This window comes from Thermothelomyces heterothallicus, assembly GCF_042370625.1.
Source record: "Thermothelomyces heterothallicus CBS 202.75 unplaced genomic scaffold P884_scaffold_19, whole genome shotgun sequence".
Classification (NCBI taxonomy): Eukaryota; Fungi; Ascomycota; class Sordariomycetes; order Sordariales; family Chaetomiaceae; genus Thermothelomyces; species Thermothelomyces heterothallicus.
Window position 1 is genome coordinate 655,238 of NW_027192580.1, and position 25,265 is coordinate 680,502.

General features: G+C 52.6%; 6 protein-coding genes across 6 annotated transcripts; 3 read left to right on the plus strand and 3 right to left on the minus strand.

The window, feature by feature from the left end:
* Nucleotides 1–666: 666 nt before the first annotated feature.
* On the minus strand, nucleotides 667–3,376 carry P884DRAFT_301481 (component of IIS longevity pathway SMK-1-domain-containing protein; the record flags this gene model as incomplete). The annotated part of the gene is made up of 3 exons (XM_069444858.1): nucleotides 667–1,796; nucleotides 1,874–3,264; nucleotides 3,333–3,376. The coding sequence occupies 3 exons, from the start codon at nucleotides 3,374–3,376 to the stop codon at nucleotides 667–669; spliced, it is 2,565 nt and encodes an 854-aa protein (XP_069295921.1).
* Nucleotides 3,377–3,587: 211 nt separating this feature from the next.
* P884DRAFT_301482 (uncharacterized protein) lies at nucleotides 3,588–5,227 on the minus strand (the record flags this gene model as incomplete). Its single annotated transcript, XM_069444859.1, has 4 exons — nucleotides 3,588–3,617; nucleotides 3,716–3,979; nucleotides 4,985–5,088; nucleotides 5,185–5,227. 4 exons carry the CDS (start codon nucleotides 5,225–5,227, stop codon nucleotides 3,588–3,590), a joined length of 441 nt encoding a protein of 146 aa, XP_069295922.1.
* Nucleotides 5,228–7,021: 1,794 nt separating this feature from the next.
* Nucleotides 7,022–8,057, plus strand: P884DRAFT_271390 (uncharacterized protein; the record flags this gene model as incomplete). The annotated part of the gene is made up of 5 exons (XM_069442433.1): nucleotides 7,022–7,116; nucleotides 7,157–7,348; nucleotides 7,662–7,680; nucleotides 7,715–7,941; nucleotides 7,976–8,057. The coding sequence occupies 5 exons, from the start codon at nucleotides 7,022–7,024 to the stop codon at nucleotides 8,055–8,057; spliced, it is 615 nt and encodes a 204-aa protein (XP_069295923.1).
* Nucleotides 8,058–9,464: 1,407 nt separating this feature from the next.
* Nucleotides 9,465–10,685, plus strand: P884DRAFT_279203 (uncharacterized protein; the record flags this gene model as incomplete). The annotated part of the gene is made up of 1 exon (XM_069443278.1): nucleotides 9,465–10,685. The coding sequence occupies one exon, from the start codon at nucleotides 9,465–9,467 to the stop codon at nucleotides 10,683–10,685; it is 1,221 nt and encodes a 406-aa protein (XP_069295924.1).
* A 2,614-nt stretch (nucleotides 10,686–13,299) lies between these two features.
* P884DRAFT_331191 (glycosyltransferase family 2 protein) lies at nucleotides 13,300–15,114 on the plus strand (the record flags this gene model as incomplete). The annotated part of the gene is made up of 3 exons (XM_069445717.1): nucleotides 13,300–13,656; nucleotides 13,744–14,565; nucleotides 14,713–15,114. The coding sequence occupies exons 1-3, from the start codon at nucleotides 13,522–13,524 to the stop codon at nucleotides 15,112–15,114; spliced, it is 1,359 nt and encodes a 452-aa protein (XP_069295925.1). The 5' UTR covers nucleotides 13,300–13,521.
* A 1,120-nt stretch (nucleotides 15,115–16,234) lies between these two features.
* Nucleotides 16,235–18,359, minus strand: P884DRAFT_262139 (squalene epoxidase). Its single transcript, XM_069441633.1, has one exon. It carries the CDS (start codon nucleotides 17,860–17,862, stop codon nucleotides 16,312–16,314), a length of 1,551 nt encoding a protein of 516 aa, XP_069295926.1. The 5' UTR covers nucleotides 17,863–18,359; the 3' UTR covers nucleotides 16,235–16,311.
* Nucleotides 18,360–25,265: the final 6,906 nt, after the last annotated feature.

Consider the following 25,265-nt stretch of genomic DNA (forward strand, 5'->3'; position numbering starts at 1 on the left):
GACGGGAAGCGGAAACGGGATATGATGGTATGATAAAAAGAACAGAAGAGAGGAAGAAGAAAGGAGGAAAAAGAAAAAAAAAAATGAAAAAAGGAGCCTCCGCCAACGTGCCGCAGTCGCCGTCCATCCGTCCGTCCGTCTGTCCGTCCCTTCCACATCCCGTGAATCCAGACGAAGCAAAACTAACCCCAAAAACCGGACCGCTAAAGAACAAGCAAGCAAGCCCATGGAGGGGCGAAAAAACCAGAAACGAGCAAAAGAAGAGTTTCAACAACCCCCTTGGCCCTCCTCCCTCCCATGAACGCCGTTCCGTGGACCGACCCCGACCCCGACCCGTGAGAACCGGAATGTGTGTGTGTGAATGGGAATGCCGGTTGCGTGAATGCGAAGGAGATATTATCCCGTCATGTGCGGCTGCTAGCGATGAAAGATTCTAGAAGGGCGCGCGAAGTAGTAGGCTTGAAGGCAGGGCAGGCAAGATGAGTCGGCGATATATATCCGATTAGGCGCCCTGCATACCTAAGAGAGGACAGGTAGATTGGAGGAAGATTGTTGCCGCGACAGGAAGAGTCGGATAAGACGAGTGTGCCGAACCAAGCCATCAACCATCCATCATCACCCCCCAGCAGCATCATCATCATCGCGATGCTTTCTTCCCTCCCTTCCCTAATCTCCCCCACCTCCTGCGCCAGCGCCACCGGCGCTCTCATCGGCTTTCACCACAGCCGTCTTAACGGCCGGCGAAATGCTGATAGCGATCTTCTTCATTCCCGACGCTGCCGAACCACCACCACCGCCACCGCCGCCATTTGGACTACCTCCCCCCCCTGAACCCGCGCGATGCCCGTGCCCCGAGAAGCTCTTCTTCTTTTTGAGGGTCGACGCGTTCGACGATGGTGACGAAGCCGACACCGACGCGTTCGATGCAGCGCTGCTGCTATTGCGCCGCTTGTTCTGCGTCAGCTTATCCAGCACGTCGTCGTCCTCGTCCTCCTCGCGGCGGCGCTTCTCCGATAGGCGCTCGGGCGGTGGGGTTACTGCGGCGGCTGCGGCTGCTGCTGCTGCTGCTGCTGCTGCTCTTGCCGCTGATGTGGACGTGGAAGTCGACGTGGGTGGGGATGCGGTCGTAGTGCCGTTTGTTTGTGCTGTCTGCGGGGCGTCTGAAATAGTCGATGCTGCCTCGTCGCCGGTAGACGGGGTCGTTGAGCCCTCCGCGGCCGCAAGGTTTGCCATCGGGGTGTCGTTTTCGTCCTCGTCGTCCGAGTTGTATTCGACAAGTGGTTTCGACGGGCTCCGGTCTGGCATCATTCCCAGTGATTGCCGGAGTTCTTCGTCGGTCGGCTCCTGAGCGACGGCCATGTCGTCTTCGTCGTCCGAAGTGTTCCAGTAATCCTCCTGAGCTTGGTCCACTGTGAGGTGTTCCATCATGCCTCTCGCCGCGCCGTTTGGTGGGCGAGCCCGGCCCAGTTCGTCCTCCGACTCGAAATAGGGGTCAACGTTGAGGGTGAAGCCCTGGGTCTGGTCGTAGCGGTGTAGAATCTCGTCAAAGGTAGCCATGTAGGAAAGAGCCGCGATCTTTTCACGGTAGCTTTCCACCACGTGCTTGATCAGCTCCTTAAGGTTCTCCTTATTGATGAGCATAAAGAGCTCGAGACAGGCAGAAGACAGCAGGTTATCTCGCGGAAGCGTCCGCAACAGGACGTCGAGTACGGGACCGAGCACCTTCTTATCGATCATGTGCTTGATGTAGAACTCGTCCTGCAGTATGACGAGGTGGCGGAAGAAGCGGACAGCAACTAGGCCAGCAGTTAGTTGTGAGGAGAACAAACCCGACCGGAAAACGGCCGCCCTTGTTTTAGTTCCTTCAACTTACCAAGTTGCAAATGCTTTTCCTTGCAGGAAAGAAGCTGCGCGAACCGCGAGGCTATGTTGTGTGTAAACACAAAGAACTTGCTGCGGTGATGATGCCGCTGGATGTAGAAGGATAGAATGTCGTTAAGGTAGCTAAAGATCCCCTCCTCGGACGGGGAGAATTTCATCTCAGTCCGCTTCTCGAGGTCGATCAGAGGCTTAAACAGCCTGGCGGCCGAATGCTCATAAAAGTGCGTCAAGAAGACGTCCTGCTGCGGGTCAATGCTGGGGTGCGCCCTGAGTCTGGGTTGTCCAGCAAATTCTCCCCGGTTCTCCTGCTGCTGCTGCTGCTGCTGCTGCTGCTGCTGGACCGGGGGCGGACATGGGTCGAGAAGCACCTTAAGCGCCTCTGAGATCTGCGACTTGACGCCGAGGTCGACCTCGACGAGGAGGAGATCGATCAGGGTATCTGTTAGTGGCTGCAGCCGCTTCTGGATCTGCTCGTAGATTGTCTGTCGAACCAGCGACGGGTCGTGATCAATCATCGAGACCAGAATGTCGGTCGCTCCCACCCTCACCGACACGTCTCGATGGCGCATGCCGTAGTTGATGGCCGGGAGGAGGCCCTCCTTGAGGAAGTGCACGTACAGACCCTGGCGGGCTGGCGGCTGGAGGTTTTTGGCGATTGCACAGCACTGCTGGATGAAGAGGACGGCCTCCTTCTTCCGCAGCGGCTGCTCATTGGGATCGTGGAAGATGGCGAAGAGGTCCTGCATGAACCCGGGGGTGGTGTGCAGGTGCTGGACGATGTCCACCTGATTGAAGAAGATGAGCGAGTTGAGGACGGAAAAGGTCGGGTCGTCGAGGATCCTGGCCAGCACCACGTCCTTGAGATACTGCAGCCGATAGGTTGTGTGGATCTTGCGCCGGACCTGCTCGTCCTGGATCCTCACCACCTCCTTGTACCGCCCCTGGTTATTCAGCCACTGACGATGGTTCGCCTTGTGACTAGGGAAATCAGGGTCGTATTCCAGCGCGCCCACCACCCCCAAGACGCATTCGTCCGACACGGCGTGTTCGATGATGCTGGTGTCGTTCAGCAGCAAGATTGTCTTCATGATGTTGCACAGCCGGTGAAGGTCCGGCAGGCTCTCGAGGTCCTCGGCCATCTCTACCAGAGGTATTAGTTTGCCAATGTAGTCCTCGGCCATGATGGTCTTGGCAAGCGCGTCGCGACCGGCCGGCGATTGCGACAGATTCCGTATTGCCATGTCCAACTCGGGGAGCGACGCCAGGTCAGGGGGGGGGAGCTGGATCGAGGGAGGTAGCTCCATGGTCAAGTCGTCCGAGAGGCTGTCATCGGCGCCGGAAATGCCGCCCTGGAAGGTTTGCTGAACCTGGTCGATAAACCTCCTGCGGCGCGGGGCGGTTAGAATACGATCCAGTGCGCTTCTTCGTCTTGGGGAAAAGTTTCTACACACCAGATCGCCGCGCAGCCCTCGGCCTCTTGAAAGCTCAGTGCCATGTCGACCCCATTGTCCGTCCATACTATCAAGGTTTCTGTACAGCGCCTAGGTTAGCGTATATATTGCATAGACGCGGTGGTGCTCTCGTCAAGGGAAGAGGAGGAGGGGGGGGGAAGGAACATGGCGTGCCTTGCTGTTTCTGGAAGCCATCGTCTTTTATTATCTTGGTCTCTAGCAAGCGCCGGGTGGGTTGATCTTCTGATTCTACGATCACGTGGGGCTCTTTCGGTTGACCCTCTTCTGTCTGCAGATATGCGAAGGTTACGGGTCAGCGAGGCGACGTCACGGCCATGATGCAAGGTATGCAACATGTATGCGAAAGGGAAAGAAAAACGTACCGCAATCCAGCAGGCGTAGCAGAAGCCGGTTCCGCGGTCAAACCAGTCATTGTGGCGGAGTTCGTAGACCTTGACGCGCCTCCTGTCTGGTGTCTGATGAGGCACTTGTTGTGCCATCATCAACGGTTCGGGTGCCGCCTCGGGCACGACGGCGCTATCGGGGCCAAGATGCGGCAGCGGTGCGGTGTCGAGCTGATGGGGCGAGAGCGACAGGTCAGGCTCGGCCGAGCTGAGGAGAACAAGGGCCGCCAGCGTCTCGGGAGACTGCGCGTTCCCGGGGGAAGGCGCGTTTCAGCAGCTAAGGCGGCAACGGATCCTGGGGACGTGCCAGATGGGGAGGATGTGCGCGATGTGATGGGAAATGTGGGGTCGGTTGCTGCGTTGCTCGATGGCCGTGTGACGTCGAGGGAGGGCGAGATATCCGATGCCGTCAGGTCAGAGGAGCCCAGCGTCGGGCGGTTGGAGGGCCGCGTGCGCGCCAGCGATAACTACTACCTAGGTTGGTAGATAGTAGATAGCTTTGAAGAAGGACTCGGGGCTCGGGGGACCCAGGGCCCAGCAATCGGAAAACCAGAAATCCCCGGACGGCGCAGGCGATAACGGCAGCACCACTCGCGATTGCCCCGGTCAACAGGAAATCATCGAGATAGATTGAAAAAGCGGATCGTTTTGTGTCTTCTGTGCGTAAAGACGGGCGGCGCGACGCGGGATCGCGACGGCTACTTTGGCGGGTTTGAGTCGCGCGATTGATGAAATTCTTGGGCCCCGACGCTCGCTGCAGGGGCGCAAGGTTGCGATGGGGAGAGGTGCGGCGGAGCAGTGCGTTGATCGCCTGGCCGCGGGAGGGTCCAGAAGCAGGCTAGCGCCCAAGCCAAGGCCCCGGCTTTTTCAGGCGCTAAACCAGAAACAAGCGCTCGCTGATGTCACCACGCCACTTCGGCCGAGGTCGGTAACCCCCCCGCCACCCCAGGCCGTCGCACCCTTTGGTTCGTTGGCTGCCGCTCTCTCGATGCACCAATCTGGAACACACCTCGACTTCTTCCCCGCACGCGACGGTCTTCCTCGGCTGAAAGTCTACGATGGTCCCTGAAATTTTTTTGGTTCTTTTAAAGGCCGCTTTTCCGCCCCGCCCGCCGTTCACCGGCCCGGGCCGCACTAGAGTAATGGTACCTACAGAGTAGTCTACTGCGCTCCGAAGTATACTATAGTAGGCTAATCATAACATCATCATCATCAACATCATCATAAGGGCACCACATTCACACCTACACCCAAGTCATCGTCTCCCCGGTTCTCTCCGGCTGTCGTCCCAGCCCGAGCCGAGACCGAGATGGTCTCCACTTTTGACGCGACCTGCCACTTGAACATCGCCTCTGATGCTTGACGTTATCGCAACAGCACTACAATAACTCCGTATATCGTCGTTGAAACGCTCCCAGCAACCCCTAGCAGGAACTGCTGGATGTCACCTTGTCGCGGCTTTGGGAGATGGTGATTCTCAACCGATGTCATGGCTCAACGGGGGCAGATAATGGAATTCGGGAAGGAGTTCGAGCATCTGCCAGATGGACACGGCACTATGATGCCCATCACATGCACCGTACTTGGAGTCTTCTTGGGCTCACTGGAAACGAGGGATGGGACGAACAGCCGGGGCAATAACTATCAATCGCGAGGGGAACAGCCAGCTCGATGCCACCCTTGGCTGGACCCGGCGGACTCCGGAGGGGTATTCAGGCTAGTAGTCATCGTCAGACTCCAAAGAACATATTACAACTCTTCGATGCCCCCGAAGCGGCTTGTGCCATACCGGACAGCTGGGCTCGGAGATTGCACTTATCATGTCACGAGGACGACTGCGCTGTATGGTAGGATGTTGTCGGGACCGCCACTTGGATTCGAATGAGCGCAACCTCGCTGGAGAGCATTCGAAGTGGCCAAGGTTGCGACGGCATGCGTCTGTTTTCTATGCCAGCGCTTGCATTGTGTCGTCCTCCAGACCCCCACGCTGAAAGCATCTTCGATAACCCATGCCAACGCTTCAGTGGGTGTTTTCGTGTTGCAACTACCGAGACAACCTGATTGACAAATTTTGAGTAGCCAGGAATTATCGCCGTATGCGTAACTATCTGGCATGGTGTAACTACACTATGTGCAAAGTACATGCAGTTATAGCCACGAGGCTCAGCTGAGACCATTTGAAAAGTCGTGTTTTCATGCCCAACTCGGCCGGTTTTTTGTTATTTCAGCTGAATCGCGGCGAACTAATCCGTTTCTGTCTTCCTGACGGAAGCGGGGGTCATCACACCGCATCTCCTGGCGTCTAACGAGGATTTTGGTCGGTCAGATCCCCAGCACCAATTCGCTTGATGCCCAGATAACAAAAGTTCCCCCAAAGCTGATGGCTATTCGACTCTGTTACACCAAGTATATTCACTGAGTGACACTCTTGTGCGTGCTCGGGTCTTGGATTGGATCCACTCAATCTCGTCCCAAAATGTGAGACAAGGGTCCCTCCGCCGGCCAAGAGCCGCATGATCGACAGGGCTCCAAAAGCTTCCATTTCGACTTCCATTTTTAAACCCACCGTGGTGCCGGCACCCGCCCTGGCTGCAAAAAACCACATTACTATCCGTACGCCTTCCAGTGTACGAATGTCGGTATCAAAAAGAACTGGCTCACCGCTTTTGCGCACGAACCATGCAAGGTCGCTAAAGTTACAGAAGGTCAAGTCGCTAACACAAATCTACAGCGCTTCTGCTATAGTGGTTAGGGTGGCTTAACCCACTACGTATACTTCAAATTGCGCATAGCGCCCTCAATCTGCCGGCCAAATTTGGCGGCGAGCTAATTCTTCTGGTACCGACGTCCGTACTGTGTACGGAGTAGCATACCACCGGGCGGTATTTAATCCGTGCTGCGTACGGGTATATAGGTATTTGTAGTAACATCCTAAGCACATGCTACGCGGTCTTTCTCTTCAATTTACTTTTTCAAAGTTTCTGTTTTGCTTTTGATGTTGTTCGCAACGTGCATGACAATAGCGCTAGGAGACGGAGTAGGTCCCTATCTAATCATTTGTTATAGTATAACTGCCCGTCGGGTATTCGTGTCGTCGCGTTCTGGACTTTTCCTGGCGTACGCAGGCGGCTACGCTAGTTATACCGGAATAGCGCAGCCGCTTTGGTGTCCGGCCAGCTAGCGCCTTCGGGGAACCTTCACATCCTGTTATCGACCACTCGGGACCGATAGTGCATTTGTGTGGGCCATGTATCTGTGTGTTGGCTAGCCGGCACTATCGAAAGAATGAATTTATCATGGGATGCCAACCGGGCTACGCGGCAGAAAGATTTCCACATCCTGACCGGAAACAGCCTCACCCGGGTGCTCACTTTGTCTCCGTACGTTCGATGCACCTCCGATGCAATGGCAGTGAAACAGACTAGGGCCGCACCAGAGAGCGTCCATCTCGTCGAGGATGGAAACCAACGGTTCTTTTGTCCGGGATGCCCTCGCGAACCGACCGGACCGCCCGGCGTTTGTTGAAGGTCCTTTTTCGTTGACGGTGGTGGCCGGTACGGGGCTCGCCTTCGTTGTCCCGCCTCCCAAGCATCTTCCAAACTTTGCCAAGCGGTGCGGCTGGATTGGACCCTGGGCTTTCACTAGTTAACTCGTTCCTAGCGTCAAACACCCACTTGGCCATGTTTCGATTTCCGATCCAAGCTCTGCCAAGCACATATCCCTTCAGGCTCCAAACTCTCGCCACACGTTCCCAGGTTCTGGGTCGGTTGACCCGTTCGCTGCGCGGTAATGCCTGCAATATCTGGTCACATATAATCGGCAGCTATCTGCGGGCATTTGAGCAACCCCGGACCCCTGCCTGCCGATGAGCCGCTCTGGCGGTAAGCTGTCGTTATCTCAGTGCGTGTATCGCAGCATCTCCCAGTGGGTCAGGTAACGTTAGTGTACGTCCGTACATACCTGTACGAATAACTGCAGATCTGCGAAGGAGCCTCTGGATTCCATCCCTTCTCTGAGCTATACGAGGACCCGCTTTTGCCCGTGTCGGTTCTCTGCATGCGTGGCTCCAGGCAAGGACAGGGAATGGACAATCCGGACATGTGGGTCAAGCATGACCTGTTCCTCTCTCGTCCGTCTTCGCCGGATCTCGCGCAAACCTTTGGAGGGGAACGCGTGCTCAACACGATGGAAGTTATCACTTTCAGGTTCGTTTTGTTGCGATAACGCCTTCCTCTCCAGGACAGGTGCACGCGGGAGGGGTCGACTGTTGCTGGCCGCTTTTGGCAAGAGCCCTTCGAGCAGATTGGCGAGCCTTCCGTAAACGCGTTTACCGATTCTATTCCCCTTCTCATGAGGGGCGTCGGGCAGATCGAAAGGAAAGTGCGAGTGTGCGGAATACACTGCCTACCTAGCAAGAGCGCTCCTGGTTTTAGTCTTCGATTCAGTTCCTGTTCTTAAACCTCAAAATGGAGTGGGATCTGGTGTAATCCATAATCAATTCTGGGCCCGCTAGCACCTCCGTTGTCTTCTTGTTCTCATCATGCTGCTGTCAATGAGCTCAGGCCCAACCCTGGACCATGGGTGCTGTAACCCGGGGGTCCCACCCTCCATCCACCATTGCATGCACTACACACCCCTGAGATATCGGTGGTATCGGTCGCACCCCCGCGTGGCTGCTTGTCCCCCCTCCACCCCCTGTCCCATGTCACCCACCAACGCATGTATGTACTGTACCAGCGAAAGCGAACCGTGTGGGTGTGGCCTTGACAGAAGAGGGCTGAAAGCTGCATTTGGCCGCCGTGGCAGTGGGTGCTCGTCTCGGTTTGGCGAGATCCTTAAAATGGAGACACCCGCCGCAGCCCTTTTCTCGTCTCAAGCCGAGCGAAGTCGTCGCCGGACTATTACCCTCCGACTGAGCCAGGTATTCTGGTGATACTCTTCCCATTACCTGACTCTGGCTTGGCGCTGTTCCGCCTACACAGGAGAGAGAGAGAGAGCCGCCAATCCATCACAATCGCTCAACCACCAGTCGTTGTCCTCTCTCGTCTCAACATCACGCCCAACCATCCTTCTAAAAAGCAGTGTTCGTTCTTTCGGTTCCCTCGTTGTCTAGCTTCAACACGCAATTTCTGCAGCCGTCCCGCCCCGAGGTTGCATCTCGCTGCTAGGTGTTGTTTGCGGGTTGGGTTTCACTGCTTCCGCCTGTTACCGGTCTCCTTTGGCCAGTTCGTCTTCAGCTCGAACCCTTGCTTCTCTGGCGGCCCCAGATTCCTATAGTGTGGCAATTTCGCATCGCTCGCTACCTGCCGAGGGTTCATGCACCCCGACCTGACTTAAATATATTTCTACGCGCATCTACCTGCACGCCGCGCACCGCCTAGGAGCAGCCTGGTTAGGTGCCCACTCGTCAACCGCTGATATCCAAGACAACCTCCGTCCAGCCCCCGCTGCTGGACACATCTGCCATCCGAGCTCGGTTTCCCAGTCAGCACCACTACGGGGTTATCCATAACCTACCATGTCGGTCTTGTCTATGATTAAACGTGGCCGTCAGGCCGCCAAGGAGCATCGCGCGGAGCAAGCCAGGAAGGAAAAGGAAGAAGCGGCAAAGCCTCCCTACAAGCACGTACCGAAGCATGCCGCCATTGACGCCATGTTGGGGGGGCCAGCCGGCTGGAGGGAGGCTGACCGAGCCAGGATCGTCGAGCAGAACCGGAGGCGCAGCGCCATGACGGCCAGCGGCGTGGGCATGAGCGGCTTCGTTACGCCCACCCATGCCGGCGTGCCTCGGGTTCACAGCTCGCTCTCTCACGTGTCTTATCCGTCCGCAGATGCGAGCCCCGTCGTCCAGTTACCACGGGGTTACAGCTACAGCAGCATGCCGGCGGGATGGACGCCAGCTGGGCGGGAAGTGAGCTACAGCTCGATTGACATGGGTGGCATCTCAGCCAAGGGCAAGGAGGTCGAGAGAATTGTCGACTCCTCTCGGACGAGTCGATCCTCCAGCAAAGTGTCGACCGGTCGGGTCCCTTTTTCGCACCCGGGCATTCCTGGAGTCGGGGATGCTGCGCCGTCTCCCGTTGAGAGCTCTGGCGATTCCGCCAGTTCGCAGGACGAGCTGGAGATGAAGCCCGTGGTCAGGTACAGCGTCCCAGCACCTCTCTCAGCCAGCACCTCGTCAAACGTCTCCAGGACGGCAAAGCCGACAAGCGACACCGAGAAAATTCATAGGCTGCACCCAGCTCGCTCACGCAGAGTCTCGGACCCCAGTCAGTCCGTTTCTCGGAGCCCACTCGCCTCGAGGACCAATTCTTTCTCACCAGGCGTCCCCCCCGTGGCCGCGCTGCCACCCACGCAACTTGGAACTGCCATCACCACCCCTGACGAGTTCCCTCCCCCCGGGCCGAGCGATGCCACGGACAATCCCCCACCCACGACGTCGCCTTCTGCCATGACGGTGCAAAAGGCGGACGAGGAGCAGGCGCCTCCCCAAGCCGAAATCGGCGTAGCACAGTCACCGAGCGAAGGAGAAGAAGAGGCCGAACCCGCGACCGAACCCGCGCACGCCGCCGCGGCGCCCGACACCCCTGCGAAGGGGCGAAGGATACAGAAGGTAACGAGGTTCAAGGAGCTGGAGCGCATCGAGTCCAACAAGACGACGGCGACAGCGGCAGCCGAACCTGCCCCGCCTTCGCCTCGGTCTTTGTCTCCCGAAGAGGTGCAAAACCAGGGGCACAAGGCCGAGGACGCAGCGGCCCACTCGACCGGCCCCGACGAGTCATCCGCCCGCGCCCGCGCCCAGCCGAGCCAGACGGCCTCGTCGACGTCCCTCCAGGCTCCCTCCAAGCAAGGCAAGCTCTCCAAGAGCGTGCCGGTGGCCAATGGGAAGCTGGTCAAGAAGAATCGCTGGTCGCACAGGGGCGCCAAGAGCACAGTCGTGGCTGGCTGAGCCTAGTGCCCACCGCTTGCGTGGGACCAGTACCGAAACAATGTTGTGAGATGCATATATTATGGCTTGTCTGCCATGTTACGAACTTTTCCTCTATGTCTGTCATTGTCTCTTAATTCCCTTTGTGTTTTCTCAGCGACTGCAGTGGACACGAGCAGCCTCGCGCAGGGAAGTATCTGCGCTTCGTCAATGACTTCGAACCTGGCGTTTCGGTACCTTTTCGAATTCGGTAACGTCGGCTTTTTTCCCCCCCTTCCAATTATGACGGGACATTTAAGATCTGGGTCGGCACTGTGGATAGCTTCTTGCTTCAAAGAGTAGTGTGAGTGATAGCAGCTGATAGAACTTGGGCCGGGGGGACCTTCGCAGTATGAAACTCGCTTCCTATGTCTCCTTTCATTCCTGGGCAGGATATCAAGCATGTCAGAAGCCATCAAGGTACGGAGCACCGAAAGGGAGCGCGTCAGCTCGTGTCTGGTGTACTTTGCAGAGAGCATGTCCACAGAGACATTCCCGTCCTTGTTCTTGACTTGTGTTGCTTACCGAGTACGTGCACGTATATACGCTAGTACCTTATCTTCGTGCGCTACGTCATGAACAAGTAAACTACTTAGCATCCTTGCCTGCCATGGGGACAAGGCCATGTGCCGAGCGTTTCGAGTTGTCATCATTCCGTGGAATCTGTACACTATGCAGTGTAAGACGTTGCCCGGGATGCCCCTGGTTGCCTGACGGTTTGGCTACTGGTACCTGAGCATGCTGACGGGGTTGGTCTTGCAACCGGGTCCTCGGGTTGCAAGCCACACAAGTGGATTGCAGCAGGGAATCGAGCGACGGTTTACTTGGAAACTTGTTAATTAGTTCGGCCCCAAAAATTAACCTGACGCAGCTCGCACCGGCAGGCAAGATCAATGGGAGAAAATGGGGCCCCCTCCCCCCCCCCCCCCCCCCCCCAAAAAAAAAAAAAAGAAAAAAGAAAAAAAAAAGCAGGGTGTTCTTTCCATTCCTTCTCCGCCTCGAATGTCATGGGGTCTGGCCGTGCCCGCCAGAAATCCGCTGCATAATCAGCAGTCAGGTATGCATGGACAATACCTAGCGCCACTTGCATTCCACATGGAGCTGACAATATATCGACAACCTAGGGATCACAATGCTCCCCGGGCGAGTCGATAGATGCATCGCGCAAGCGGCTGCTGAGGGGGGTGGCATCGCAGCATGTCACGGTCGGCCACACAAGAAGCCAGCTGAGGCAGCAGAAAGCGATCCCGCTCCGCTCACCGGCCAGCGCGCAAGCAGAAAGTTGAAAGTCTGGACCGGTCTTGTTGGCGTGCGGCTCAGGCAGAAATACGGATTACACTAGCCTCTTGCCAAAGACCCGGACGCCCGCTGCGCGCTGGTGCTAGTGTGGTGGATACCACACAGAGACACACGCATACATATATATAGTTATCGACATGTATGCTTATATATTTACACACATATATGTACACTAGGTGGGGGTCAACCGCTTGCAGAACGAGCCGCATCGTGTGGATAGGATGGCCCCGAGGCACCGGCGTGGCATGTTGTGTGTGTATGTATGTGTGTACATGTAATCCGTACAGTACATACATACATCCTTGCACTCTTTTTAACGCTCTCTGGTACGCTGCACTCGTCGCTGCTCGGACCCCATTCGTGTCGATATCAACTCCAACCGAGACGAGGACCTCTTGGGGGCCCACTGATATCTGAGAACGCCCTTCCCGACCATCCCGACCATCGAGCTATGTATAGCCGATGGAGCATCACGCCGTAATGCCTGCATTGCACGTAATACGCTCAGGGTAGGCATGTCCTCGGCCTCTTGGCCGCATGTTCAAGAGACTCGGTACCCGATAACTAGCTGTCACGCATGCCTCATGCCTCTGGACCCTCAGCCTACCGAGGAGGAAGGATTGCGTGGGATTGGGCATGATACGGGCCTTGCTGCATTGGGGCCACGGGAGGCGGCAGGTTGCGTGTGTGGGGGACCGATCTGGCTCGAACGCGGCATGCATGTGCCGTCCCATAAGCGGACGGAACAGTCCGAGACGACTGCGCTCTAGTCTACACAGTAGGTCAGCAGGAATCGATGGTTATCGCGGCTCGTGTGTTTGTATCTACCCAGGCGGTCTTACGGGATGTCCTCGGCCCCAGCTCGGCGACCCTTTCTTCGGGGCAGCGAGCAGCGAACAAGGCGGGAGCGAATAAAATGCGTCGGTGTTGGTGCGTGCATGTATGTATGTATTGGAATACCTGCGGTATGGAGCTCAGAGCCGTTGGCTTGTATCGGCGGTGCAATTCCTCCCGGCAAGATTGTAGGACCTGTTGCGTGGAATTGGATTGGCCCCAACAAGGCATTGAGGCATCCGGGATCGTGCTGGTTCACTTCGGATTCTTGGACCGAAGTACGCCCCGCCGTTCTCCATGGAATACCCCCACATCTAATCCGTACCCATCTACCCTGCGGGCCAGGGCACCGGGTCTGTGAGCTAGGGTAGCATAGCACTCCGTACTGCTACCTAAATGAAGAAGGGCCCTGCAGATCAGCATTCGTCAGCCTTGCACTGCAGCCACATGGCCCGAAGCTCAAGATTGCTTGCCGAAAGTTTCGTGGCATCGTCATCATCATCATCATCCCTACGCACGCCCGGCCTTGCGAAGAACCGCTCAACGCTGCAAGCAAGCGGACCACGCCGTCGGCAAACCGCAAGAAGCGGCCTGATGTATTCCATGACGTTTACAGCATCATCTTCCTAAGATATCCTGCTTGCATGCGGCATCTCTGCTGCTTCTCTGCTCCCGCGCGCCCGCCATGGCGGCCCAGGGCGCGACTTTAATCGAATCCCTGGAGCAGCTGGTCTGGTTTCTGTGGGAAACCGCCTCGGAGCGGCCTTTTTACTTTTTGCTGGCATTCGTCATCCCTCTTCTCGGCCTTGCCATATTTTGCGTAAGAAAGAAGAATTACTCCTGTTTCTCACGATTAACGTTCGCTTGCGAGAGTGGCTGGCTAACAACACCCTTTAACCCCCCAAAGGTCTACATTCTCCTCCACCTCGTCGCCCCCAAACCGCGACTACCCTACCCTTCCGAGAAGACCTACATTACCACGAATCCCGATGGCACGGTCTGCGCACCGCGCCCGCTCCCCTGCTGGTACGACCGCTGGCGTGCCGAGGGCAAGCAGAGCCAGGAGTACCCGACCATCCCCGCCGGCTTCCCCGTACCCGAGGAGCCCACCATCGAGCCAGCCGAGGTCGAGATGAGCGTGGTGATCCCGGCATACAACGAGGAAGCCCGGATTACCGCGGCCCTGGAAGAGATGGTCGAGTATCTGGACCAGCAGTTCGGCCGCCCCAACAACCACGCCCGACTCCTCCAGCCACGAGAAGGCCAGGAGAAGTCGACCCAGAAGGGCGGCAAGAAGAGCAGCAAGCGCGCCACCACACCGCACCGCCTCGTCTTCAAGCCCGACTCCCCGGGCAGCACCTCCCGGCCCACCTCCAGCAGTGGCCCGTCCGAACCGCCACAGCCCTCCGGCTACGAGATCCTGGTCGTCGACGACGGCAGCCGTGACCGCACCGTCGACGTCGCCCTCGCCTTCTCACGCAAGCACGGCCTGCACGACGTCCTGCGGGTCGTCAAGCTCGCAAAGAATCGCGGTAAGGGCGGCGCCGTAACCCACGGGCTGCGCCACGTGCGCGGGATGTACGCCGTATTCGCCGACGCCGACGGCGCTAGCCGCTTCAGCGATCTCGGCCGGCTGATCGAGGGTTGCGAGGACGTGGTCGACGGCTCCAACCGCGGGGTGGCGATCGGGAGCCGAGCGCATCTGGTCGGAAGTGAGGCCGTCGTCAAGGTATGATAAACAAGCCAAGCATCCCCCCTCCCCATCCTCTGATTCCCCATCTTCCCACCCTCCTCCGCCCCTGCCCCTCCCCCTTTCCAGCCTTTTCAGAAGCGAAAGAACAGTATAACCGGCTGAACCCGATTTTGCCCTCCCCAGCGCTCCGCGATCCGCAACTTTCTCATGCGCTCCTTCCACTTCGTCCTCATGATCCTCACCCCGCCGGCGACCTCGCGCATCCGCGACACCCAGTGCGGCTTCAAGCTCTTCTCGCGCGCCGCCCTGCCCCACATCGTGCCATACATGCACACCGAGGGCTGGATCTTCGACATCGAGATGCTGATGCTCGCCGAGTCGGCCCCCGCCACCCCCGTCCTGGCCAGCGACGGCTCCGTCATCGGCACCAGCTACGGCATCAAGGTCGCCGAGGTCCCCGTCGGCTGGCACGAGGTCGACGGCAGCAAGATGAACCTGGTCCAGGACAGCATCCGCATGGCCATCGGCCTGGCCGTCCTGCGGGCCAGCTGGATGCTGGGCGTGTATAGGAGGCGCCTGACTTGACAGAGAGAAAAGAAACCCTCAGCGTTGGTTTGTTTGGGGGGGGGGGGGGGGGGGGGAAGGGGGGTGTTTTGCTTTGGAAATCTCGGGCGACCTTAACTTTTAGTGTTCAAGGCTCACGTCCTTCAGCTCTTCTTCTCGCCTCTGCTGCTGTTGGCGCTCCTGCTGCCGCTGCTGCCGTTGTGACTTCCTAACCATTTTTCTTTTTGAGACGCGCCTAAGTTCAGACAATATAGATCATAGGAAGCTTCCAGGCCCCCTCCGGCCCCCAACCCATTCATCCCAAGTGGCCCGCCCTTAACCCATTGTTCCGGCCCCGTGCTCACGCCTTAACAACCCCCCGCCCTTATTTTTTTCCCCGGCTTCTGAGGCCCCTGGATCTCAAGTATACCGGCGTGAGAACCGGTTGTGCCATGCCAATACACGCAGCACCAGGCCAACTTGGTGTAGCGGTCAGCGCCTGCGCTGCCGCAAACTCGGCTGACCCGCAACATCGTCGTTGAAGCAAAGGTCCCCCTCCGGGGTGGAGGGCCGTGTAAGTCTCCCCCGGCGGCGGCCAGTTGGAGACATATTGTGTGTATTAAATTTTTTTTTTTTGGTCTTTCCGCCTTGTTCCTTGCTCACTTTTTTTTCTTTTTATCTCCGTGAATCCCCTAGTGACTTTCCCTCCTCGCAAAGACACACACACACACACCATTGTAATCCGTAACCCCCGCAACAGAAACAGATCACGCTCAATTCAAAACGCATGTTTCCAAACACACATCATCAATGGCATGACCTTCGTCCTGCAAAGTGTGATCGTGACCGTGTGCATCTAACCGTCTCTTCATTACCATTACTAACGTCTGATATCTCAAAGCCCGATATAAAAGATTTACTTAACACATATACACCGAATGATAAGAAGGGAAAGAGAAGAAGAAAGAAAATGAAAAAGAGAAGAGTGGAATGTTCCAAACACCACCCTCCTCTATGATCTTCTTCCTTTTGGTGTTTTTTTTCCCTCCTCCTCCCTTCTCCCCCCCCCCCTTCTCTCATCCACGGGGCTAGGGGGACTACAACCACCAAACCCCTCCCGCTCCCCTTCTCCCTCTTTCTCCCCCCGTCACCTTCGCCCGCGAAAAAAAAAAAACTCCCGGACGACTCCAACCCCTCTTCCTGCTATCATCATGATCATGATCATCATCATCATCATCATCACCGCAACTCGGCGGCCATGACGGGCAAGAAGACGACGCAGGCCTTCCAGAGGATCAGCACGGCCTGCACCAGGGCGAGGGGCAGCATGAGGATGCCGAGCGGGGAGCGGCCGCAGACGTCGAGGAGGTGCATCCAGATGGCGAGGAAGGCGACGCTGAAGAAGTGGTAGGCGAGGGTGGTGGGGCGGCGGAGGACGCCGCCGAGCATGGCGACGGGCTCGTCGGTCCAGCCGCGCTTGAAGTAGCCGAAGCAGCCGCGCTGGAGGGCGCGCAGCTGCCAGTCGTCGGCGGCGAAGAGGCTGTAGAGCGCCTGGGCGAGCACGTTGATCATGCTCGTGAGGCGCTTGCGGCGCCAGTGGAAGGAGGCCATGGCCGCGCGCACGGCCGCGTGGTCCGACAGGGAGGGGATCCGGGCCGGGGAGAGCAGCGAGGCGAGGACGAGGGCGTCGTTGAAGGCGACCGTCATGCCGCCGCCCGTCAGCGGGTGCCGCATGTTGTGCGCGTCGCCGACGACGATGACGCCGTCGTGCCGCGTCTGCTTGGTCGACGGCAGCCACGAGTTGGGCATGCTCCGGGGGATGCGGCCGTCGGCCAGGGCGGCGCGCACGCTCGGCTGCACGTGCGGCGGGAGCGCGGGCAGCACGATGTTCTCGATGTAGCCGCGCGCGCCGCCGGCCGAGGGCGCCGCGGCCGGGTGGTCGTTGGGCACGTCGATCAGGGCGCGCGTCTCGTGCGTGCCGATCTGGTAGAGGAGGGCGAGGCACTGGTCGCCGATGACGACGTGGCCCGTGTTGGCCGGCGGGAAGGCGCAGTCGATCAGCTCGAGGGCGTAGAACTTGCTGCGCACCACGGGCGTCGTGCCGAGGAGCTCCTTGCGGAAGACGGAGGCGTAGCCGTCCGCGATGACGGTCAGGTGGCCGAAGAAGCAGTCGGGATCCTTCTTGCCCGTGGCCTTATCCTTGGTTCGGGTCTGCACCCCCAGGACCGCGTCCGAGTGGTCGCCCTTGATGGTCGCCGTGACTTCCGTCTCGAAGACGCTGATGTTCGGGTGATCCAGGCAGGCCCGGCGCAGCTGCATGATGAACCTCCCGTGGTGGAAACTCCTGCCCTCCGGCCGGCCGGCGTCCTTCGCATGCCCGTTGGCATGTCCGTTGGCAAACGCGGCCAGCCCCTGCTTGTACTTTTCCCTGTTGCCCGCGGGGTCCACAACCACCTCACCGTCTTTCTCCAGAGGCGGATACCGGAACGCCACCTCGTCCCCGCGGTACACGATGTGGTATCCGTAGCACGGCACGGCATCGATGCCCTCGAGACAGTGCCCTAACCCCAGCTCCCGCAGGGCGGCCACGCCGCCGGGCTGCAGCAGCTCGCCGACGATGCGGTCCGGCTCGTGCATCCACCGCTCGAGCAGGATGACGCTGCGCCCTTGATTGGCGAGGGCGTAGGCTATCGCGCACCCGAAGACGCCCGCACCCACGACGACGACGTCGGCCTCGTGGTGTTTCTCGCGCCGCTCGCGGGCGGCCTGCGAATCGGCCGCGTCCGCCATGATTTTGTACTTGTACCTCGTGTGTGTATGTATGTATGTATGTATGAAAGGCGAATGGCGTCTTTCGTCCGTTCAATTGCCCCGTGCGTGCGGTGGCCGGAGTCGAAGTCAAAGTCGGAGTCGGAGTCGGATCCGGCACGGAAGGGGAGGACTGACGGGGTCTAGCGGGTTGGAATTCGCACAATTGTCTTGGAATTCGAACCAACCCTTTCGCTCTGGTAGAGGCTTCTTTCGACTCGATGACTCGACCAGAGGGAAAAAGAAAAAAAAAAAGGAGTGATGGCCGAAGAACTAGTGGTCGGCCGAACTTTCCCGCCCTCTTAGGAGGCTCGAGTTAATAAAAGGCCGTCGTCGACGGAGTGGAACCTCGAGCTTGGCCCCGACTTAATTGCGTGTTCCTTTCGCTGCTTCCCGTCAAGAGAGGCAACTCTTGAAATTCTTCGCGACTGATGTCTCTCGGAAATCGTCCCATGCGGCAGGCATCGCGCAGGCGGTCGCCACTGGCGAGCCAATCAGGGGCCACTTCTAGGGCCGTTGTGGCCCCATCCCCCCTTGAATCCAGGAACGCAGTAGTTCACATGTCAGTCGATGGATAGCCAGTCCCAACGCTCTAAAAAGCGGTGGTGTTATTCGTACTCGTTACGAAGGTTGGTCCGGGAAGACTTTGCAATACCAAGGTTGCCAAGACCTTGGCATATAGTATAGTCAGCCAGCACCGTAAGAGACACTTACACACTATAGCTAAACCAAGCTTACAGACGTATCCAACACTTCAAACTAAGCTCAAAACTAGGCTTATTTTGAACATTTGTAACAATCTTCAATTCGCTATTTTTTATAGTCAAGAGGCTCTATTTTATTAGTAGGTATATCGTCTTCTCTACTTACAAGTCCGTCACTGACGTCGCCTATGTATTAGATATACAAGCTCTCTACTACAAAGTCTATCTATAATATCCTTCTTAATAGTAGCTATCTTAGCTTCTAATTTAGCTTCCCTTTCGGCACCCGATTTCTAAAGCTATTCGCGCCATATACAATAACTAGGCTCCTCCTTACCTAAGGGTAGTAGTTTAGGAACTATACCCTCCTTATATTTGTTTCCTCTAATAAGTCGGATCACCTATTTGATATTCCCCTAGATCCTTTCGATATACCGTTATAACTTTTCGATCGGAAATTCTTACCACTGCTAAGTCTAATCCTTTTCTAGCTAGGCTCGTAAGATTAGAGTCTTCCGTTTCCTATATAATAGTTTAAGCCTCGCCTATACTAGCTTAATTACGTTAAGGTTAGGTAAGTTTAATGGCTACTCGAGGACTTTAAACCTCTCCTTCTTCTAGATCTGATAATTCTATTATAAAGTATATATATTAGTATTATCCTCCTAAATAATATAACTTTAACTATACTTCCTTTGAAGCTCCTTTATAAAAGGAAGGAACAAAGAAAGAAGAACCTCCTATTAGTAATATATCTAATTAATCCCTCCTTTCTCCTAATATACCTATTTACTAGTCTTTATAGTATATTTCTACAATAGTTTACGACCTTCTTTTCCTATTAGCCCTAATCTCTATATCTCTATTTCAAGTTCCTATAGCTAGTAATCTTGTTTCTTATAAGTATCATTATAATCGTTAATTAGCTTCTGGTATCTTGCCTTTATCTTTATTATCTCCTTTAGCTAATAATAATAAGGACTAATCTCTAATTAAGTAAAATAACCCTAGAATATAAAAGTTATCTAGCCCTTCTAACGTCTATTAATATAATATTAGCTATTTACTTCCTAGGTTTGATATTAGATATAATGTTTTCTATAGATAATACCTAATATAATAGAGGTCTTATTACTCTATATTACCTTCTTCTAATCTTCTAAGGTCTAGTCTTTAACCTTTATAGCAAATTTAAGCTAAGCTATCTTCTAGGCCTTATTTAATCCTAGCTTTATTATTAACTTGATATTCTTAAAACTAGCTTACTTAAGCTATTCCTAAATAGCTATCTAATTTAGCCCTTTTCTACCTAGTAGTTCTAATATTATATTAGTAATCTATTAATAGGTATATTATCTTATAGTACTATTTTTAGTTACTACTTATTTAATAACCTAAGTAATAGGTTTAATTACCACTTTTAGTCTCCTAGACTTTAGAGCATTTATAATATACTTATCTTTAATAGGCCTACTAGGTATATAACCCTATTCTTTTGCCCTCTATAATATAGTATAGAATGCCCTTTGTTTTATACTAGTTATTACAGCATATAGCTATCAGTAGGTCAGATCCGACTAACCTACCAATAGGGATAATAAGCTAGGGGTTATAGACATATATTTAGACAGTATCCCTAAGTACCTCTAGCACTTAGAAGAATTAACACACCTTATCACCACTTCTATAGACTATACCAGTTAGTCTAAGAGTACCGCCCACGGCGCGAATACTACTATAATATCGTATCTTATAGCTAGTCCGAGCTATAGTCATTTATAGCCATCGAGCTATAGCAAGTGGTACCTACTACCGGTTCGAATCTACGATCTTCGTTACCACTCGCGTTCGAACGCCATAGGAGGCCATTTGCCCAAGTCAAGCGACTATATCCCTCTGCTCTGAGCAGATGCCTAAACGGTCAAAAACGACGGTAATACCAATACTATTAAGAACCAATAAACGAGTCTAAACTACGGCAAGCGCGTTAGACCTACCGCTTTATCGTTAGAAATGCCTATTAGCGTTAGGTTTAGAAGCTCTCTCTAACGGACCTTTGACTCCTTAAGCTAGTAGTATCTCTCGAGGAGGCCGATAACCACTTTACTTACACTTAGGACTTTTACGACCGCCTAATAGACAAGGATTACCTAGAATCCTAGACTCTTAATAACTATACCCTAAGAGGACTTGTTAGGTACTTTATAAGACTCCTTCCCTGGCTCTCGAACGAAGCTCTTATTCTATTGCTACCGATGGAAGTAAGAACTATATTAGAAGTATAAGTTTAGGAGGAAAGCTAGTATAGGGGACCTTTAGAGACCCCGAAAACGCTAAGTCCTAAAGACCTAATTTAATAATTTGCTATACCATTAGAAACTGCCCTATAAAGGATAACTTTGCCTATAGGCCTATTAGATCTACTAGAGACCCTAAGGCCTAAGCTAAACCTAGTAGGTCTAAGTAGATAAGGTAATTAGATATTAAGTAGACCTATTAGAGCTATTTAGACTATAATTATAATTAATATGCTAAGGGAATTTCTAGAAGGGGAAGAACCCTAGTAGAGGTTATTATAAAACCTCTAGCTAATGGTCTAATTAATAGAAGGATTACTAAGGCCGATATTAATACTGGTAGGGAATACCCTTATAATAGGGTATATACCTCTCTTACTACTAGACTTAATAGAGAAAACGATTATAAGACTACTCTAGAGGGTAATAGTTAGACTTCTTTAGAACGCTATAACCGACTAGATAGATATTAGTTCTCCTTAGCTATAGCCGGTATATATAGCGTTATAACTAGTAATAGACTAAGCCTAGAAGATTACTAACATTGGTCTACTTTGGCTAGATACTAACCAAAAGATTATAAATGGCTAGCTAATCTTCTATCATAAAAAGATCTATTGTTATATTAATGCTAATCTCTAGATCGAATACATCTATAATATAGTTAGAGGAAACGTCTCTAAGGAGCTTCTCCTACGAAATAACCTATAGGTATTATTCTATAGGTTAGCTTTATAGTAGTACAAGTAATAACTATCGCTAACTAAGAAGGAAACCTTATACCTAAGTATAGAGACGTAGCTCCAAAGGATTAAGGAACGATTCGGTATCTAGTTTAACTAAGTAGGTCAATGGCTAGTTTAGAATAGCTATACCAAAGATGACCTAGCCTTAGGTAAATCTATCTATAAATTTGCTATAGACCTCTTCTACTATACCTGAGTCTAGGGAGATAAGACAAATCACTAGCTCCTAACCAGACTTTGGTTAGCAATGACTCCCTTACTCTATAAGCTTTACCCTAAGCTATACAAGATAGATACCATTAACTAGTACCTTCTTTATACCTCTGAAAAATAGGAAGCTCTTTTAGAGGAACTTAGAGCCGAAAAGAGGTCAAGGAAGGTAGCTATATTTAATGTCAATAATACCTTAGACAGGACTAGTAGTAGTAATAGCAATAATACGGATAAGGAACAAGCTAATTAGTCATATACAGACCCCCGAAAGGGTAGCTAAGGTTAGCGGTACCGGACCGACTATTATAGGCAAAGGGAGGAATAGAAACGTAGGTATCTCCTATAAGAGGAGCGATTCCAAAGGCACGATTAGGAGTCTCGACTAAAGGAGTATAACGACTAAGTCAGAAATGACCGCCTATAGGGTACCAGAGCCTAGGAAAAGGGTAGATATAGCGAACAGAATCCCTACTTTAGACGGTTCTACCGCTATAGCCAGAAGTATATTAACAAGGATGGTACCTATTACTACTATAACACTATAGTAGTATCTAGCGAGGACAAGAAAGCCGAAGCCAAATATAAGGAGCTTAAAGCTACTAGCTATCTCCTAATTAGTAACTATAAATCCGAGACTAATAAAGATAGTAGCAATAGAGAGGTATACTTCCTTAGTATTACTAAGGAAGACTATATCTAGGAAGATAGCAATGTCTATAGGCTTTATAAATAGTTATTTGTAAGCTAAGGAGCGTTATACCACTACCTACATTAAGATTATAGAAAGAAACTATACCTACCTAAACTACCGAAGGAGGACCTTCCCTAGGTAGAGCGGGACTTCGTAGAAGGAGTAGCTATACCGTTAGAATTAACCGAGGAACCATAATAACAGGAAACTATACTCCTCTCCTTCGAACCTAGCCAAGTGGTAGAAGCTAACCTAAGTATAGAAATACCCTTCTACTAGCTAAAGAAGATGTCTTACCTATACATTCTGGTTTAAGTTAACCTAGGAGACCAGATTATAGATATCTGTTTCGATATAGGCAGTTTAACTAACCTAGTTAACTAGATATAGATTACCTAATAGGCAAAGAATCCCTAATAGATTAAGGGCGAACCCTATACCCTTAAGGGAGTTAATTCGAAGACTAGGATTAGCGAATAGGTCAAATTTGACTTCTATATCCTAGGGGAGGCTAGGAACACGCCTATTGACAGGTATATCTATATTATAGCCGATGTCATCGATAAACTTGCTCTAAAGATACTACTAGGCACTGACTTTATAACTACTTACGGTGTTAAGATTGACTTTGTCAAGGGTATCTATACCTTTAGATCATTAGCTAATATAAAGGTCTATAGGGATATCGTAAAAAAGAACCCTAAGCCTATCTCTCGGAAAGTTACCACTATCCGATATACTATTATACCTATATACTCTACCTAATTACTTAAGACGTACTTTATCCTACTGCCTAATAACCTCCTAGAGGACAAGTGCTTCTATTTTACTACTAGCTAGGAAGGAATCTAGGACGCTATAGTCACCTGGTATACCCCTAGGGTAGTAATCGTCTAGAACGACGCTAATACCCCTATGATCATCCGAAAAGGAGATAAGCTTGGCTATCTATCAGAATACTCGGGAGAGGACACCGCTATATAGATCGGCGTGACAGATATAGAAGATATATAGGCCGAGGTTCAGGACGGAATCACCGAGCAAGAGCTAAAGAGGAGGCTAGAAGAAGCCTAGCACGTATACCACTAGGAAAAAGCCGATGGCGACTAGGAACTTCTACCAAATATGACAAGTTTTTATACCCTATTATATAGTATCGAGAAACCTGATGACATTCTGGCTATTAAAAGCAAGGATGGTGATAGAGGTCTGGTTGTAATAGTCAAAATAGTTCAAAAGATCGATGTCCTCTATTAACGTTTACTAGCCTTATAGCTCTATATAAGAAGAAGATAGGCATAAAGAGCCTACCGTTTATGGGCATCTACAGGGCTTACTAATCTAACCTTACATGATAGACGTGTCTATAGATACGTACTATATCAAGTCCCCCGCCTAGAAAGGAAAACGTAGTGCCTGTACTACAGGCTCTAAATAGCTCCCAAATTTGAGCTCTCTTTCTATGTAAATATCCTAGTTACAAATAGTAGTATCATACCATTACTATGGTGTCTTATATGTCGTCCTAGTCTGTACTCGTTCTACGTAGGCGTTTTCTAGCTACGCCCGCCTCCGGGCGAGTCTTTGACGCGGCTTTTCTAGCCGCGCCCGCCTCTAGGCGAGTCTTTAAGGCGGTTAGTTGCCCTCCTTGACGGGCCTAGTATTCGTTTACTATCTTACGTGCGTAGTGTAGTTAGAAGTCAGTTTTCTAGACATTATATTCGTGGCCGAGTCCTTTCCATTTGATAAGATACTTATATTTGCTACGTATAAGCTTATAGTCCTAAATATGCTTGACTTCGTATTTGTCGCTAGATTCTAGCCTACTATCGGTATAGCTATCTTTAATAGGGCTAGTAGGTAGTATAGTATGGTCGTACAGATTGGTTCCGGGAGGTATAGGTGACAAATAGGCTATAGATATCACTAGGTATATATCTATATTAGGTGGCAATCGTAAGCGGTATACTAGATAGCTAACGCGTTTAACGATCTCAAACGGGCCCGTGTGCTATTAGGACAGTTTGTACGACGGTTGACCCGGTAGATAGTAGCCGCGGTATAGGTACAAATACACTCGGTTACCTAGCTTAAACTCGATATCGCGGTGGCTAGCGTCATATCTGCGTTTGGCTCGAGCTGCTACAAAATCTATTGCCATCTAGGCATCCTGGTGTAGATATTCGCGTAGGACCGGGATATCTTACGCCATATTTGACGATGGCATGGTCAGCGCTTCCAACGGTCTGGTAGGTTTGAAACCGTATAGTAGCTCGTATAGTAACACTCTAATAGAGGCAGCGTAGGAGCTGTTTAAATGCCACTAAAGCTACGGAAGTATGGCGGTCTAATCGTCATCTGGTTTCTCGTATACAAAGAAGTATAGAGCAATTTCTATAGTCTAGTTCTTTTGCTCTATAAGACCGTCTCCTTGTAGGTAGTATACGGTTATTATCAATAGCTTTATACCTAGTGCCTTCTATATACCTATCTATAGTTCGGAAGTAAATTTACGATCACGGTTAGAAATGACGGCCGTCGGTACTCCCTAGTCGGATAGGAGTAATTGTCATATTAGTACGTGGCCCTAGTTCGCGGTAGTATAGCTAAAGTGGCCTGGTATAAGGAGCGTTCGTTTAGATGACTTGTAGGATACTGTCATTATCGAATCGAATTTATTATACCTATCTAAGTGCTATAGCGTTCCGGCTGACGTAACTGACGGTAGCGCTAC

What these genes read in the sequence shown, in the direction of transcription:
- P884DRAFT_262139 (XM_069441633.1), bottom strand. Translation starts at nt 17,862, where the DNA reads ATGGCGGACGCGGCCGATTCGCAGGCCGCCCGCGAGCGGCGCGAGAAA.